The sequence below is a fragment of a genome, unplaced genomic scaffold, assembly GCF_019419815.1.
Source record: "Pyrus x bretschneideri cultivar Hongxiangsu unplaced genomic scaffold, Pyrus_bretschneideri_v1 Contig59, whole genome shotgun sequence".
NCBI classification, from domain to species: domain Eukaryota; kingdom Viridiplantae; phylum Streptophyta; class Magnoliopsida; order Rosales; family Rosaceae; genus Pyrus; species Pyrus x bretschneideri.
The window spans coordinates 1,512,737-1,530,257 of record NW_025999797.1 but is presented as its reverse complement, the minus strand read 5'-3'; the positions used below and the strand labels follow the sequence as shown (position 1 = coordinate 1,530,257).

General features: G+C 38.5%; 1 protein-coding gene across 2 annotated transcripts; it reads left to right on the top strand.

Moving 5' to 3' along the window:
- The first annotated feature begins 13,531 nt into the window (after window positions 1-13,531).
- LOC103961581 (floral homeotic protein APETALA 2) lies at window positions 13,532-17,151 on the top strand. Of its 2 annotated transcripts, none has more exons than XM_009374151.3 (10): window positions 13,532-14,521; window positions 14,656-14,681; window positions 14,849-14,879; window positions 14,970-15,057; window positions 15,402-15,547; window positions 15,756-15,800; window positions 15,874-15,965; window positions 16,081-16,262; window positions 16,379-16,603; window positions 16,712-17,151. In XM_009374151.3, exons 1-10 carry the CDS (start codon window positions 13,857-13,859, stop codon window positions 16,922-16,924), a joined length of 1,713 nt encoding a protein of 570 aa, XP_009372426.2. In that variant the 5' UTR covers window positions 13,532-13,856; the 3' UTR covers window positions 16,925-17,151. The 2 variants fall into 2 exon arrangements, with proteins under 2 accessions (XP_009372426.2, XP_009372425.2); XM_009374150.3 differs by having other exon boundaries at window positions 13,536-14,521; window positions 16,706-17,151.
- The last annotated feature ends 370 nt before the right edge of the window (window positions 17,152-17,521 follow it).

Here is a 17,521-nt window from a genome sequence, read left to right as displayed (position 1 = left end):
GAGGTACTGTTCATGCACACGTGATTTCTCACGTTTTAGGGAATTTCAAGCTTGTAGGTAGCTTGGTGAGGTCCCTAGGAGGCTCGGAGTGGTTCGTTTGATGGTTTTGGACGTCGGGATCACTAGTTTTGAAGTTGGCCGAAGTTGGGTTGATTTTTCAGGTGAGATTTTGTGGATTTTAGCCCTTGAAAGTGGTATGATTGTGTTCCTCTAGTTCTAAGCTTCATTTTGGTACCAATTTTGTGAAATTTGGATAAAATAGAAGAAGATATCGAAGTTTGAAATTTTCCCGATTTTCCGGCGCGCGGCGACGGCGCCGGAGGCTCGCCGGAGAAGACGACAGAATATTCCGTCAAGTCTGACGGAATATTCCTGACGCCGTTGATAGAATCTGTTAAATCTGACGGAATATTCCCTACGGCGTCAGTTGACGCCGTCAGCGTGCCAGGCACGTGCCTGCGCGTGGCCGTGCCTTGGCCGGCTCGTGGAGGCGCGTGCGGCGGTGGAAAATTATTTTAAAAATATGGGGATGTTCCTGAGGTTGAGTAGATCACGTTGGTGTATTCATACACCCCATTTGAGCATTGTATGAGAAGTTATTTCTAAAGTTTGGTTATGTGCTTAAAAATTAACGTTTTTATAGTTATTTCGCATATAGGTGAGACGTATCCCGAGGACGAGCGTGGTCACTCGAGGCAGGGGGGTTACGACCCTTCCACTTACCAGTGAGTGGGCTTTTGGTTTTCTGTATATACCTATATACTTATATTTTCCCAGAAATTGATTTGAATTGTCATTTGCCATATGCCATGCATTAGATTAACGTTATTTATGCATCGTTAGTTGCATTATTAGTTGTATATATATATACATATGCATATTGGGTGCTGCGGACGAACAGGTAAGTGCCAGGTAAGTGTTATTCATGTTTACATTCAGTAGTGATTCGAGATGCTTAGAGAGCTCATAACCTGCACCCCCGGTGTTAGTGCTCCCGCCCAGAGTAGGGCACAGTCCTTCACGTGTTGTTCACCTCCCGCACCACACGCTCAGCTTGGATCCAAGTTAGATGCACAGTCCTGTCGTACAGACCACTTTAGGTGGTTCCGACTCGTAGGTGACCCGCGATTATTCGCACAGCCTTCACGTGATCGTAGCATTAGAGCGTTTATATATATTACACCCAGGCCTGTCGTACAGACCACATTAGGTGGTTCCGACTCATGGGCAGGTTTAGTTATTGAGATTGAGATTTGAGCTCTAGATGCAGCCGTACAGGTCACGTTAGGTGACTCCGGCTGCCAGACTATATGATATTGTTATGATTTTTACTTGAGCACTTGCATTTCATTGTGAGATTTGACATGGCATATTCTTAAGCACGATTGATATATATATATATATATGTACATATGTTCATTTTCTGGGAAATATACAGGTTTTACGCCGAGGGGTTAGAACTTATTTGTTAAATGGTTTTCGAAAAGCTTTGTTTTTGCCCACTCACACTTTTGTTTTGCGCCCCTCCAGGTTCTAGCTGTCTAGCAGGTTTGGTGGTTTCCCAGAGGGCTTTCCCGGCATTTCTGACAGACGATCACCAGCGTAGGGCCACCTTCGGGTGTACTGTTGTCGCGTCATTTTAGTTTGGACTGCTTTAGGCGTTATGCTCTGAACTTGTGTCTCACTTACGCTAGCACTTATTTCTATTACCTTATGTATGCTAGTTTTTATTTATTCGTACTTCTTCCATTATTATTTTATTAGCTTCTGTGCTGTGCACATGGTTACGTCACCTCAGCGTGATGACCAGCATGCCCTGATCTCGGTCGGGGTGTGTCAGTTTGGTATCAGAGCATAGGTTTGGCAGTCCTGTATTTTTGTGAGTATTCTAATGGTTTTGGTGTCTTCTGTCAGAACTATGCCGCCTCGTCGGGAACCACGTCGCTCTGCTGAGCCTAGTTTCCCCGATATTGCTCAGTTGGGGGAAGCTATTACTACAGCTATTCAGTCGGCGATCTGCCCTCCCCAGAGGACTCCTCTGGAGACTATGTATAATTTGAAGTTGGATAAGTTTGAAGGTAATGAGGGTGACGAGGGTGCAGAGCGATGGTTAGAGCACATTGAGAAAACTTTTCGTGTGTTGCACAATCAGGGGAACCTTCCTGTCGAGAGGTAGGTTGAGACGACATCGTGGTTTCTGGGTACGGAGTCTGCAGCCTGGTGGGAACAGGAACTCCGTCGTTTGACTCCAGCTGAGAAGACTGATTGGGATGTTTTCATTGAGTTGTTCAAGAGAAGGTTTGTGCCCCCTGAGTAAATTGATCGTAAGAAGCAGGAATTTACTGAGTTGAGACAGAGGAAGCTGACAGTGAATGAGTACTATCGGAAGTTCACTGATTTGTCTCGTTATCATCCTAAGATTGCTGGTAATCCGGCGGAGATGCTTCGTCGTTTTCGTTTGGGCACTAAGAAGAAATGGCGTTCGATGGCGACCACTACTCATTGTAATACTTACCAGGATTTTTATGAGATTCTACTGAGGGTTGAGGATTCAGAAAATATGTCGAGCGAGAGTGATGAGGAAGAGAAAGACGGTAATCAGAAGAAAGATGATAAGGGTAAAGGTCAAGCGTCGCTCGGGCCCCGTCGGACTCAGAATTTCAAGAGGGGTGGTACTAGTTCTAGCTCTTCTAGCGGTGGTTTCAGCGCCACTGGTCAGGGACGTGGATGCAGGTTTGCTGGTGCTGCTAGAGGCCAGACACAGGGTGATGGTGGCAGAGGTAGGGCCCCACTTTGCCGCAGGTGTAATAATCGGCACTTTGGTGAGTGTAGGCGTGGCAGCAGTGGTTGTTTTACGTGTGGGCAGATGGGACATCGGGCTGCGAATTGTCCCCAGAGTCAGCAGCAGAAGCCGTAGCAGACTTTCTTGCCGCCACCTGCGCCGATTCAGCAGATTCAGGGTCCGGGTAGTTATGGACAGGCAGGTCGAGGTGGTGCCTATCACTATCAGGGTGATGCTGTTCCTTATGCCCCAGGACAGTATCAGTATCCCCAGGACCTATATTCTCAGGGTGGTTATCCTCCGTATCCTGGCGGCTATATGCCGTATCTTCCAGCTTCAGCAGGCGGTTCTTAGTGGTTTCAGGGATGACAGTTCCAGCAGGGAGAGATTGCTTCGAGTAGTGCGGGGTCTTCGAGGCAGTCTGGTCAGCCCAGTCAGGGGCGTGGCACTCAGAGTCGTGGTGGTCAGACGAGCAGAGGTCGTGGTGGACGACAACAGACCTAGGGGCGTATTCATAATATTTCGCTGCAGGATGCTCAGAACAATCCGGATTTGATCATGGGTACGTTAAATATCCTTGGTTATTTTGCTAGAGTATTAATTGATTGTGGTGCTACACATTCTGTGATTTCTCATACATTTGCTCAAGTGACGCAACCTCGCCCCACACCTCTAGGAAATATACAGGTTTTACGGCGAAGGGTTAGAACTTATTTGTTAAATGGTTTTCGAAAAGCTTTGTTTTTGCCCACTCACGCTTTTGTTTTGCGCCCCTCCAGGTTCTAGCTGTCTAGCAGGTTTGGTGGTTTCCCAGAGGGCTTTCTCGGCATTTCTGACAGACGATCACCAGCGTAGGGCCACCTTCGGGTGTACTGTTGTCGCATCATTTTAGTTTGGACTGCTTTAGGCGTTATGCTCTGAACTTGTGTCTCACTTACGCAAGCACTTATTTCTATTACCTTATGTATGCTAGTTTTTATTTATTCGTACTTCTTCCATTATTGTTTTATTAGCTTCCACGCTGTGCACATGGTTACGTCACCTCGGCGTGATGGCCAGCACGCCCTGATCTCGGTCGGGGTGTGTCATGAATACATACGGTCAAGTAATTTAGTAATAGATGTATTTTTATTTAATAAGATGAAAATTTCATTTATAATGCAAGATGGCGTACATTAATAGCATGCATAATACAAGGTCTTTCTCCAACAATTAATCTTCAAAGAGTCAATAAAGATATAAGGTAGTGCTACTAAGCCAATAAATTAGGTTAAATCAAGCACCATCAATATAAAACAAAATTAAAACTCAAAACTTTCACAACAAACTAATGCATAATGATTCAGACTAAAAATCGTAAAACTTACTTACACATCAACCTAATTCAAAACTAAAACTACCTCCCATAGGAATTGCGAACTCAAACAATAAAGGTGTTGCAACTTATTTCAACCTAAAACTTAACAAAAACAACTCTTGAATTGATTACGTGAAAGTCACTTAAATGTGAAAGCCTAGAAATGTTGTTGGCAGTGTTAATTCTACGTTATGAAAGTTTTACATAGTAGTTGAAACGATTCTGCCATCTCCACTTAATTGTCAATTAATTTACGTCGAATGCTCATGTTCTATTATTTTTTGGATTAATTATTAGATAAGGATAAGCATGATAACTTGTCTAAACACTTGCTTAGATCTATTTGTTATGACAATTATTATGATAAGTTTTCAAGTTGGATCTAGGTGTTATGACAAATATTATGATAAGTTGTTAACAAACATATCACCCTTTATAAAATGCGGTCAGTTTATGTGGTCTCTTCCCTTATTTATGTATCATATTACACCATAGCCAGCCAGCTCCTTCCAATTATTGATTTCAAGTATTATATTATTTTTTGTACAGAATAATTGACATTTAAAATTACAAAACATAACTAAAAGAAATATAAAATCAATTTTCCTATTCCACTTTGCAGGCTGCAGTGCACTTAATTTTCTTTAATTTCTTTTGGATTAAAATTGTTATTAACACTCCAAAAATCTCATTTGGTACATCAAACTTTATATAATTAAAAAGAAAAATACACTGTAAGGAGTGTAAAAAAAGATTTTTAGAATGCTAATAACAGTTCCTTTTAGATTATGTTGATATTTTTATTTTTTCTCTCAAAATGATAGCTTTAGTGGTTATATTGATAAATTTATTTTGGGTAAAAGGATCAGTAAAGATCGAATACGCACTAAAATGTATAAGTATTATTCTTTTTTGCTAGTTATTTTTATATTTTTTTTAAAAACAACGACGATATTCATTCATACGATGAAACAATTGCGTGCACAGAGACAGATGAAAGAAAAAGAGCGTCTTGTATGCTTTTTGAAGTAAATAAAATTTCCCGAAGTTTTTTTATTATTAAAATAAAACAAATGGGGAGTTTAGTGTGGATGATGTCAAGCATGACGTTATCTCTTAATCCCCGAATCTATGTGCCAATCTATCCATTGGTTTTTGAGTCCGCTTCAGCGTTAAAGTCAGAATTTAGTCCCACACGCTCATCTATGGGGTTGCTCAGCACGCTCATCTACCACCTAGTGAAGTTGGATCACCATACACCGGAGAATTACTCGATTAAATTTACTTGAGAATCCAAGTGTCTATAAGTTTCTAATTGGTGTTTTGCAATATCTAAACAGAACTAGCCTGGCTAACTAAGTATAATGGTCTTTTAGTTAGTGCAGGATCTACCAGTCTCCAATCACATTTTGACAGCATCTAGCTCTAGCTAAATCTTGCTCATTTCTTGAAAGGATCCCCTTATTTATCTAGTTTAGAGTAAAAATATTGTTAGCTTGTTGTATAAAAAAAAATGTTTTCTAATAAAGTAATAAAACAATCTAGGAGAATTGTATCCTTAAAAGAACATGTTTATGGGTATAACATGTGAAATTGTCACCCTATCCAAAAGTTGGGTCCTTTAAAGTGAAAAAAAAAAAGAAAAAAAAAAAAATTAAGCCCCCTTGACATGGAAAGAAAAGTTGTTATAACTAAATATACAAATAATTAAGTTCCAATCCGTATTTTTCCTACTTTATTGATTATAATCTTATTCATTTTCAATTTTGGATCAAGATCCTTAGATTTTAATAAACGTCATTAATTATTTCAATAATAAAATATTGTTTATTTCTAAATATATTCATTTAGTATTAGAAATGTTACGGTTGGTATATTTATATTTATGGCTAATTTTTTTTTCATATATTTTTATTTATAGTTTGTACCCATTTTTAATTTGCAATCCTTTTTTTTTTTTTGGTACCAATTTTATTTTTAGTTTTATTTGTACCCATATATTAATTTTTTTATGCCAATATTTTTTAAACTTTTATTTGTATTTGTACCCATATTTTTTAATTTATTTGTACCCATTTTTAATTTTGCTAAATGTATCCATGCTAATTATATGTATTATTTTATGTTTTAAAATATATTAATAGTTATTTTTTAAAATATGTTAATAATTATGTGGGTACATTATTTTTTTTTCTATAATTTTTGTGAAGAACAATATACTCTAAAATTGATTTTTAAGTATTTATTATATTTTAAAAATATTATTTGATTTGTTTAAATTTCATAAATTTGTGGGACATTAAATGCATAAATGCATGAGTTAAATCTCTTAAATGAGGCTAAGGACCTCAATCAAAATATTTAAACAAACAAGGTTTTAGTCTAACAATTAGGTTGATTAGGGATTGAAACCAAAATGGCCCCTAAATATAACACAAGTGACAAGCATTTATTGGTTGGATGATTGTTGGGAGACATTTTTAATTGAGTTTGATTAGGGTCCCGATGGAAGTAGTCAGTTCCTCTAGTTTGTTTTTGGCACCATGTCCTGAAATACTCCGAAAGAATTAGCATATCTTAGAAAGCATTCCAGATGAATCAATAACTCCAATTTAATAATGATTGAGTAATTATAGTAACTTGTCTGAATGAAAAGCGAGGTGTAAGCTAGAAGTCTATTAGTTGGGCATGAGAAAGGGAGTATGTGCTTGCTTGCATGGCTTTAGGATTGCTAATCTAGGGTTTCTAATACTTAGTAGTTTTTGTAGTGACTAGGGAAGTTTACGGGAAGACTCAAAATAAAGTAAAAGCTTAAAGTTCAAAAACTAAGGTTTCCAACACTTAGAGGTAGCTTTATTTGCTTGGTGTGTTCGTATCCTAGTTCGTCCTCCTCATTGTCGATGTTTTTTCTCCAACATCATGGCCTTTTTTATTTATAGGTGTAGGGATTCCTCTAAGTTCCAACTGGGGAATCCTTTGGTTTTCTCTCTTCCTCCTATTTTGCCAAGTTTTCGCTTCTCCTTTCCATGGCTGCAGCTATAGGGCTCTTCTTTGTTATAGCACTGTAAGGGCCTAGTAGCTTCAGGAAGCCTAGGTTGAACACGTTGCCCAGGGCTCCTTCTTCCTGTACCATGTCCCACAACACGACTTTATCTTTGGAAACAATCCCTTCTGTTTTCTCTTTCGTTTTCAAGTATGAGCTTGGAAAGAATTGTTTTTTTTTCTCTGCTCATTAAAGTGGCGCGTTGGCTCTAGGTCAAAACATGACTCGTTTTGATTTAGTCAGCTCAGCTTTGGGGTTTGATTATTTCCTAAATGTCTTACTTGGTTTATAAGGGAAAAAAGGAGGATAAGATTATTCTCTCTCAAGCCTTCCTATGTGGAGCTTAAAATCACAGGCTTAGATTTTTGTGCTCCCAAGCAGCCCAAAATGTTCCATAATTCTAATTCCACATAGGCACAATAAACTTCTGTAACCACTCACACCACAACCCACTCGGCAAACCCCGTTAAGCGTGTTGTGTGCTTGGCAGGACATACACGTATTAACATTATTATAGAGTTTGCACGATAAATATGCTTGATTTGTATGGGCTTGACGTGTTTTACAAATGTCCAATTTATAAACTATTATTTTATCAGTGTGGTGTGATTGTAAGCTTAAATACCCTTCATTTTGCTTTTTATGCATGAATTTAAGCTTGGCTTGTGACGTGCATGCAATGATTGAGCTTCAAGATATTATTGGGCTTATAGGTCAAAATTTTTGGGCCCTAATAATAATGTACTTTTTAAACATGTGATGAACATTTATTAGACAATTAATACCACTAAGACTTTATCTTAGCGGAGGACCTGAGTGATTGTACTTGGGGTTCTTGCTTAGGAACAACTCTATGGCACCAATATATGGAAACAAAGTTTTATTTGGCCTAAATATTTTTCCATAGACTTGGTGAGATTGTTAGGATTGTTCCTTACTTTTCTTTTTGGTTATTTTGTTGTTGCTTTAGTTCCCAGTTTGACAATTTAAGTATTTTGTGTTGGACCATGCTTCTGAACTAGAGTGACTAGATACGATTTTGCTGTTTGTGCAATGTCATTTGTCATGGCATTTACCTTTGTAATATGACATTTTACATGGCTCTATCTACTATTTGGACTAATTAAATAGTTAATAACCAATGCTTTTGAAAAAGTTGATATTTTACTTATTGAAAAAAGTTGGAATTATAAAGACATACTCACGAAGAATTCAGCTAGAAAAGATTTTTGCAAACTAGAACTAAGAAATTTATAGTAAAGTATGATCAACTGCAAAGTAATGAGCAAACTTCAAGTACTTTGAAGCTAAGCTCACCAGAATTCGCAAAATTACACAGATCGATTTAAAGAATCCTTAAATCCCTAGTTACTTGAGATCAGGTGATAATAAAAACTCTCAAATCATAAATCAGAGTATGATACCCATGGGTCTAATGGTGACAAGCCCCAACCTCGATATCCCTAAATATTAAGGTAGACATGTGCTAGCCGACACCCGAGGGTGACGAAGCCATTTGAAACATGGATACAATTAAGAAAATGTAATTAGAACGAATTAAACCAAAGCAGAATTGTACGCAGAGCATACAACTACTTAAGAATAATGTGAAGGAATTATAATAAAAAGTACGAACAAAGAAATGAGTCATACACTGAGAAGACTCGAAGATGCCTCAATGGAAGTGCCCTGACGCCGAGATTGTGTGCCTCGATTCTAACTCCTGGGGGGGTGCAAAAACAGAAAAGGTGAGTGGACCAAAGTTTATATTAATACTAATAATAGGAAAACCATTTTATTTCTGAACATACTAACCCCTTGTTTTGAAAACACATATAATACTACATCATAAGTTTTCTGAAAACTCTAACATGCAATGAAAACGTTCGTAAAACATGTAAGTGTAAAACAATGCTCGATAACAGTGCTATCACTGGCCGAAGGCAAATCCATAAATCTTATCAATACTGTACTCACTAGAGGTATCATAGTGGCTTGAAGGCATAACCATCACCAGAAGTAAAGCTGTACGACACTGGGTTACGCTAGTGAAGAAACCGTGGTCCATCACTCAAATGTGAAAGTGTACGACTCCGGGTTTTGCCGGAGAAGAGGATATAACACATATATCGCCCATCACCCGAAGGTGAAGCTGTACGGGGGTTCATCAAGCAAAGGTGAAGTTGTACGACTCTGGGTTACGCCAGAGAACAAGCATATACATATTACATCACACACCGACACTAGCCCCAGGCTAGTGAAGCTGGGGGTATATCATCAACTCCTTATTCGCCCGAAGATAGTACCTGTCCATCACCCGAAGGTGAAGTTGTACAACACTGGGTTACACTAGTGAAGAAGCCATGGTCCATCACTCGAAGGTGAAGTTGTACGACTCTGGGTTATGCCGGAGAAGAGGTATATACATAGACATCCTCAACTATGTCCTATGGCCATAGACATCTAAATACCCATGTTGTGTGGATGTGTCGTATCATAACCCACTAGATAAGCACTAAAAACATATCTCAAAAATCTCATATCAAATCATCAAAGCTCAAAAGCTCAAAGACTATCTCATAACTCCACGATAAATCATATTCATAAATCCATGGAATCTCATATTCATAAACCCGCAAAATAAATCATATTTGAAATCTATAGAAATTCATATACGCAATTCTAATAATTCAAACCTTTAATAAAACATAAATTCGATAAATCATAAATATTTCATAAACCACCAATATAGAAGTCTATAACGCATATTATAAAACATATTCAAATCATGAACTATGAAATGCATGCTAGGCTAAGATTTTATAAAAACATGTAAGTTAAGAAAGGGTCCGCTCACAAGTATTCCATTGCCAGAGAGCCACTCGAACTAGCGAGAATGGTGTCGCTTCCCATTAACGCGCCTAAGCACAATTTGAGATCATTTAGTAAAACTCTACTTAAACGATAGAATTTGGGAAAACGAATAACGGATTCGGATTCGGCACGTCGAAAAATCTACAGAGAGACCTTGGGTTTCCCCCCACGTGCCACCACGGGACGGCGGCTGGAAGACCACGCGCCGCCGCATGTAGTGATTTTCGGCAAACGAAAACCCAATTTTTTGACTTACTTTAAAAATTACCAAATTTTATAGGCAAGTAGAGCTTAATGAGAGGAACAACTTTCATACCTGGGCCGAAATCCAATTCAGCAGGGAAACACCTGAAAACTATCTCGATCTGCCAAAAACCTTAGAAATAGGGTGTTCTTGATATGATCCCAAACAAGCTCTGACGCCTCAACCAATGCATAGGCTTTGTTCTTGACCTCAAGGGGAGTCGATTGATGGTGGTGGTCGACTACACTAGCTTCAGAAATGGTGGATTGCCGCCGTGCACCCCACGAACTCGCTAAAGAAGACGACGTTCTTTGGTCGTGAAATCGTGACCCAGAACCGTCAAGTTTGGGTAGGAATATGAGCTGGGATGACGCTGAGTTGATTGGTGGTGGTGGTTCCCCATGATTTGCCGGAGAAACGCCGTGAAAGATGTCGGGGTGTTTGTAGCAATCTGGTCGGGTTGCAGGTCGAAGGGTGGTCCGGATTCCCTCATTCTCTCCTCCCTCATTTCCCTTCCTTGCTCTTTCTTTTGATTGGTCAGTCTCTCTCCTCCCCTTCCTGATTGGGCATCACCCCTCCCTTATTTCTCTCATCTTCTTTCCATCATAGTCACACACGTGGCACAAGACTGTTGCTCCAACAAATCTGGAGCCTTCCAGATTTATGGTCAAATAACCATTTTGCCCTCAACTTTGTTCATTTATAACTGTTTCGTTATAACTCCAAATTACGTTACGTTTGCGTCCACGCGTTCTTAGCGACGAGTACTACGAGGATGCGTCAAGAAAACAGATCTTACATGACACGAAAAAGTGGTCAACAAAAGTCAACTCATTTGCCTTGAAGGCATTTTCGTAATTTCACATTTTAAAAGTATAAAACCCGTAATTTTTTGGATGGGTTGTTACAAATGGCACCACCTAATCAATGCCATGACCCCGAGAACACTAAGTGCTGTAGACCTAGCAAATCAAACACCAAGACAAAAACTAAAATGAAATATCTATCTTAAAGAGAGAAATCAAAATAAGCAAACTCCTAATGACTTCATGGAAAATTTTAAACATAATCAAATAGAAAAGAAAAAACTGAGCAATGAATATCCTAACAACTATAAGTTTTTATAATAATAAAAAAAAACTTGAAGAGCTCAATTGAAGAAAAAATCTCTTAACCATCCACTTTGGATGTTTTAACTGATTCTTAATTACAAAATTCATTTGAAACCTTCCATTGCAAAGTGAGAATGTGTTCTAAAGTACTGTGAAAAGGTGCTGCAAATTTAAAAGAGTGTGCTATCCACATACCTTTTTTTACTTTTCATACACATCTTTTTAATTTCTGTTCATTGATTTTATTTACTTCATCTGATCCAACTGCTGAAAATTAAAAGGGTATGTGAGAAGTAAAAAGAGGTTTGTGGATATCACACTCCATTTAAAACACTAATTTAAAGTATAAGTCCAACAATAATTAATCACATTATTCAAACGAAGGATCACATGGGTGTAGAGGATCCTCTTCGAGATCCTACATTCTAATCATTTATCATATATCGTGCGGTCAATTTTCGTTAAGTACTATTTATGTTTAATTTTAAATAAAAAAGTCAAATGATTTATAACCGATACAATGCACAATGAATGACTAATTTGGATCCAGATGAGATCCAAATCCGTGAAAAGGAATGACACGAAGAAGAAGTAATCTTGTTGTAAAAGTAGTTTAAGTAATTAAACATAAACATGTGAATATAATTAAAAAAGGAAGGTGGAGAAGACGCGGGAAAGAGGGAGAGTGAGGGAGGAGGAATGGGAGAGAAAGGGCCACAACAACACAGAAAAATACGAGGTACAGCAAATGGGAAGGGGCCAAGGAAGCCATTGTTGTAATTGCTTGCTGGCTGGCTAAACAATAACGAAAGAGGCAAAGGTGGCCCTCTTCCCGTACTCTTGGATTGGACTTTTTTGGAAATACCTTCCTTTTCCTACCATTATTCCCATTTCCTTTTTCTGATACCAAACCAAACCCAGTAATAACAACCAATCTCTCTCTCTCTCTCTCCCTCTCTTCCTCCTCCTCTCTCTCTGCCCTTTCATTTTCTGAGGTCCTTGAGTCACACACAATAATTATAGCCCTTTTTGGTTTCCCAAAATGCCCCTACTGTCTACACGCTATTTACTGCCCCACTCTCTTATGGTAAAAACCAGGTGAAAGGTGAGAAACCTGAATATGTGAAAAGACAGTGAAATGAAGTGAGATACATTATAATATAAATAATATAATAATGATAATATGCTTCTATCTATATGTGGGAAGATAGATTTTTCAAAGTGCGTAAAATATCGATCAGAACATTACATATTATTATATAATTAAAATTTTTTTTAGAAGATGCGATTATAAGACAGAAGTTTAGGAGTAAAAGAGTAAAGGAGGATCTAATAAGACTTGAAAATAGACTCTAAGAAAAGACTTGAAGTACTTGAATAGAAGACTTGTAGTACTTGGATCTACCGGAAAACTTGGCACACACCAAGTGTAGTAACAGTCTAGAATTCATATAGCCAACCCTATTTAGTAGGATAAAGTTTTATTGTTATATCATTCTAATTATATAATGATATGTGATTTTACGTTCCGTGTTTTGGACACACTAAAAATTCTCACGGGGTAGAGGAAGGGAGGGTGATTTGTGATGTGAACGTTGAATAATTATGTAGCCAATAAAGGTAATTGAGTCTTTGGGTTGTCTATTTCCATTAGTGGGTAAGAAGAGAGAAAGAAAGAATTGAGAGAATGCTTTTCGATTTGGTTAACGTGGGAAAGTTGTGTAAAGAAAGAGATGGTTCTTTTTTTTTTTTTTCCTCCCATTTCCCCATCTGATCTATATATTCATGCTCCTTAATATGATCAAACCACCAACAAAATTAAAGATTAAAAATAAAAAACATTGTGACATTATTATAGCAATCTAATGGAATTTTAATCTGCTTATAAGTAAAAATATTTAGATTCGATTTTTGTAAATGACTGATTCGAGATCAGATTATCATGGTTACAGAGAGAAAGAGCGAACAGTAAAGTTGTACCAAACCCAACAGGTTCAACTAAAGAAAAATGAGAAGTAAAAAAAGAAAGAAACTTGGGCTTTATTTAATATAGATGCCAAAAATACATACAACAATTTTTTTATAAAAATGATTGATTTGCATAAAATAAAAAGAAACAAAAATAAGAAAGATAGAGAGAGAGAGAGAGGTATTAACATTAAGGGTGTGGTGGGATGCTTGAGCTAAAGCTTTGCTGAAAACTGGCCTCGTCTATTGCTGTATTGGGCAGTTTAGGTGCCATTCCAGCACAAGATCTTGCATCACCTCTACCTCTCTCTCTCTATAGTATAGCTCTCTAGCTATCTTTTTCTCTCTGGACTTTCTTCAAACACAACCACATCACTAACCTCCTCTCTCTCCTCTCTCTCCAACTTTTTTTCTTCATGTTTCTTTGCTCAAGTTGAAGCTTTTTGCCACGCTGAATTCTGGGTTTAATGTGAAAAATGAAACCGACCATTAACCAAACAGCTGACAGACAAGAGGGAGACAGGGAGATAAAAAAAATGTGGGATCTCAATGACTCGCCTGATCAGCGGCCACGTGGCGAGGAATCCGAAGGCTGTTCCTCCCAGAAGACATCGGCAGACGGAGACGAGGAAAAGGGCAAACGGGTCGGATCCGTATCCAATTCAAGCTCGTCGGCCGTGGTCATAGAGGAGGACGGATCAGACGAAGAAGAAGATCAGGACGACGGCCCAACCAAGCTCGCCAAGAAGCGAGGAGGAGGTGGGGGAGGAGGAGGAAAGATATTCGGGTTCTCCGTGACCCACGAGGAGTCCATGGATAGCGATCCGCCTGTGACCGTCACCAGACAGTTCTTTCCGGTGGAGCAAGACGACTCCTCCTCTAATTTTGACGTAATGGGGTCCGCAGCGGGCGGCGGCAGCATCCCACCACCTCCTTCTACATCATCGTCGTTTCCCCGAGCCCACTGGGTCGGGGTCAATTTCGGGCAGTCGGATTCGGGCAGTCCGGGGAAGCCACCGCCCACCGCGGAGGCCTCCCACCAGCCCATGAAGAAGAGCCGGCGTGGGCCCCGCTCCAGGAGCTCCCAGTACCGGGGTGTTACGTTTTACCGGAGGACTGGCCGTTGGGAGTCTCATATTTGGTCAGTTAATTAGTTGAAACTGGTTGTACTTCCATTCTTATTACTGACTTGAACATTTCTCCATATTATTTGGCCAATCAGACAATTTTGCGTTTTCTATTTTTGGCTTTTTGATTTCTACTTCGGATATACAGGGATTGTGGGAAGCAGGTTTATCTTGGTAAGAAATTCGTATAATTATTTGGGTCTTTTATTTCTTCGACACAAAAATGGTGCCCTTGTCCTTTGGTTGTCCACACACATTCTTTTTTTCTTGTTTAATTTTCTGATATGTATGCTGATGAGATGGGATGGGTTATTTCTTTTTTTACAAACTTTGATTTGTAGGTGGGTTTGACACAGCGCATGCAGCTGCTCGGTGAGCTCTTTGCTTCTCAAATATTGTTATTAATCATATGATACATCCTGTTAATCTTAATTAATTTTGTGGGAATTAATTAAAATGCAGGGCGTATGATCGGGCGGCGATCAAGTTCCGGGGAGTGGAGGCTGACATAAATTTTACAATAGAGGATTATGAAGAAGACTTGAAGCAGGTGAGTTCATCAGCGAGTATGTGTGTGGTGTGTACGGCCCCCGAGAAAGAGAGAATGGATTTGCGCTTATCTTCAACAGTTTTATTATACCTTATCTTCAACAGTGTTAGCAATACATATATATATACACAATTTTTTTATTTTAATTAATAATCATACAAGCAATATTGAATGCTGCATCCATCTAAATTACTGAACGGGACATATGAACTGAGATCCAGAGGACATGAAAAGCTTGAAACATATTTTTTGAGCAAGGGAAATTAAGATTCATATTATGATTTTCTTGGGATGATTATGATGTTAAATGTCTTTTTCTTGCATGGAATGGAACACGCAAGCAGATGAGCAATTTAACAAAGGAGGAGTTTGTGCATGTACTTCGCCGACAAAGCACCGGCTTCCCGAGAGGGAGCTCCAAATATAGAGGGGTCACCTTGCACAAGTGTGGCAGATGGGAGGCCAGGATGGGCCAATTTTTAGGCAAAAAGTAAGTACAAAATTAATAATTCCAGCAGCTTCGCTCCTTCTGTTATTATTATTAATTAATTAAACCGTGTTTAACCCAAGAAAAAAATAAACCTTAATTAGCTTCCATCCTGCGCACAAGTTTCTCACTGTTTTTGTTGTTCATTTTACTATTTTTCTTCATTAATTTCTACAATTTTTATGACTTTTTATGCTAAATTGTTTGGCAGATACGTTTATTTGGGATTGTTTGACACTGAGATTGATGCTGCAAGGTGTGTATATGTGTGCATATATAATATAGGTATATTTGTAGTCTTTAGTAATTATATGATTGAATTCTTGTAGGGCTTATGACAAAGCAGCAATCAAGTGTAATGGCAAAGAAGCTGTCACCAACTTTGATCCCAGCATCTACGAGAACGAGCTCAACCCCTCTGGTAAATATAACTAAATAGGAAAATGTTGATGCATTGTAGTTTGATGATGATTTGATCATATGTTCTAGCTTGATTTAATTAGTATAATTATTCAGTTCGATATGTATTTGCGTAGAATCATCGGGTGTTAATGCTGCGGATCACGACCTTGATTTGAGTTTGGGAAGCTCAAACTCAAAGAAAAACAATCAAGCATTAGGGAATGATAATAACAGCCAAAATGCTGCACCGGAACGCCAGCATTCTGTCTCGATGCAATTTGATGCTGATTGGAGGAGTCAAGGATTTCGGCCTAAGGTATCTTATGTTGCCATATTATAGAACATAATTATATTGGTCGACATAAGTTTGGTTAGAAAACATTTCACACGTTATTAATCATTTCTGAAGTTTATGTTTCCTTCGTTTAATAGCTTAACATACAACGGGATCGATCTCGAGACGACATTGATGCTCAGAGAAAAGACGGGTACTTGGAGAGTGAAGCCATGCAGCTTCTACTCCGAACCAACCTTCAATCTCAAGTCCCAGCTGAAATGCATAAATATGGGCAGTTCAGTAGTAGGAGGCCTACTGCCGAAGACATTCAAATGCCTCACAATTTCCCACCACATTTCAACTCACCAAATTATCATCATGTGAGCACAATTAATATTTATCTTTACCCATAATTTCCTATAGTACATTGTGAAGTTGATGGTGATTAATTGCTTATTATAAGTTAATTATATTTTTGGTAGATTCAGTTTCCGAGCAGCAGTGAAGGAGGGGGCCGCATTGGCAGTGATCTTTCACTGTCAATGAGCGACCACCACCACCAATGGCAATCCGCTACTCCGACCTCCGATTTATTTGCAACTGCTGCAGCATCATCAGGATTCCCACCACAAATTAGACCGTCGACCGCACAAAACGGCTGGCTGCAGAAAAATGGGTTCCACTCTCTCACCAGACGCTAATTAAAGCTAGCTTAGCTCTCTTTGGTCATGACCCCTCTTAATCAAGATTTTTGTGCCTAATTACCACCATCATCCCCCACGTCCCCGATTCTAATTTATTACGATCAAGTCCTCTTGATTCTGTTTATTTTGTAAGCACCAAAAATCCAGTTCTTTCGGTGCTCCAAAACAAAGATAAATTTTAGTAACAAGGACAGGAAATTCTCCTATTTTTTGGGGAAATGAAATCACATGTATGCTCTCATTGGTATTTACCAAAACAAAAAAGAACAATACTTGGCAACTGAAATATGAGTAGGAACTTATACTCGAAACTCTTAGTATTTGAATCATAGAGTTTTGTGCTTATGATCAAAATCGTTCATACAATGAATCATATTGTAAAGATTATCTTTGCAAAAAATAAATTAAAATTGAAGTTGTGTAGTCAATCTATTGTAGCAAATGCATAAACGATTTGTGATGCTTTTACCAATACCGTTAATTTGTTTTTAAATAGTTTGATGATTAAACGATCTTAATTTTAATTGATTTTGTGCAGATGCGATTTTTATAAGGTGATTTATAATATGAACGGTTTTAATTATAAACACGAAG

What these genes read in the sequence shown, in the direction of transcription:
- LOC103961581 (XM_009374150.3), top strand. Translation starts at nt 13,857, where the DNA reads ATGAAACCGACCATTAACCAAACAGCTGACAGACAAGAGGGAGACAGG. An exon ending in GGCCAATTTTTAGGCAAAAA is followed by an intron (nt 15,548 to 15,755) that starts GTAAGTACAAAA and finishes ATTGTTTGGCAG; the next exon opens with ATACGTTTATTTGGGATTGT. An exon ending in ACTGAGATTGATGCTGCAAG is followed by an intron (nt 15,801 to 15,873) that starts GTGTGTATATGT and finishes GAATTCTTGTAG; the next exon opens with GGCTTATGACAAAGCAGCAA.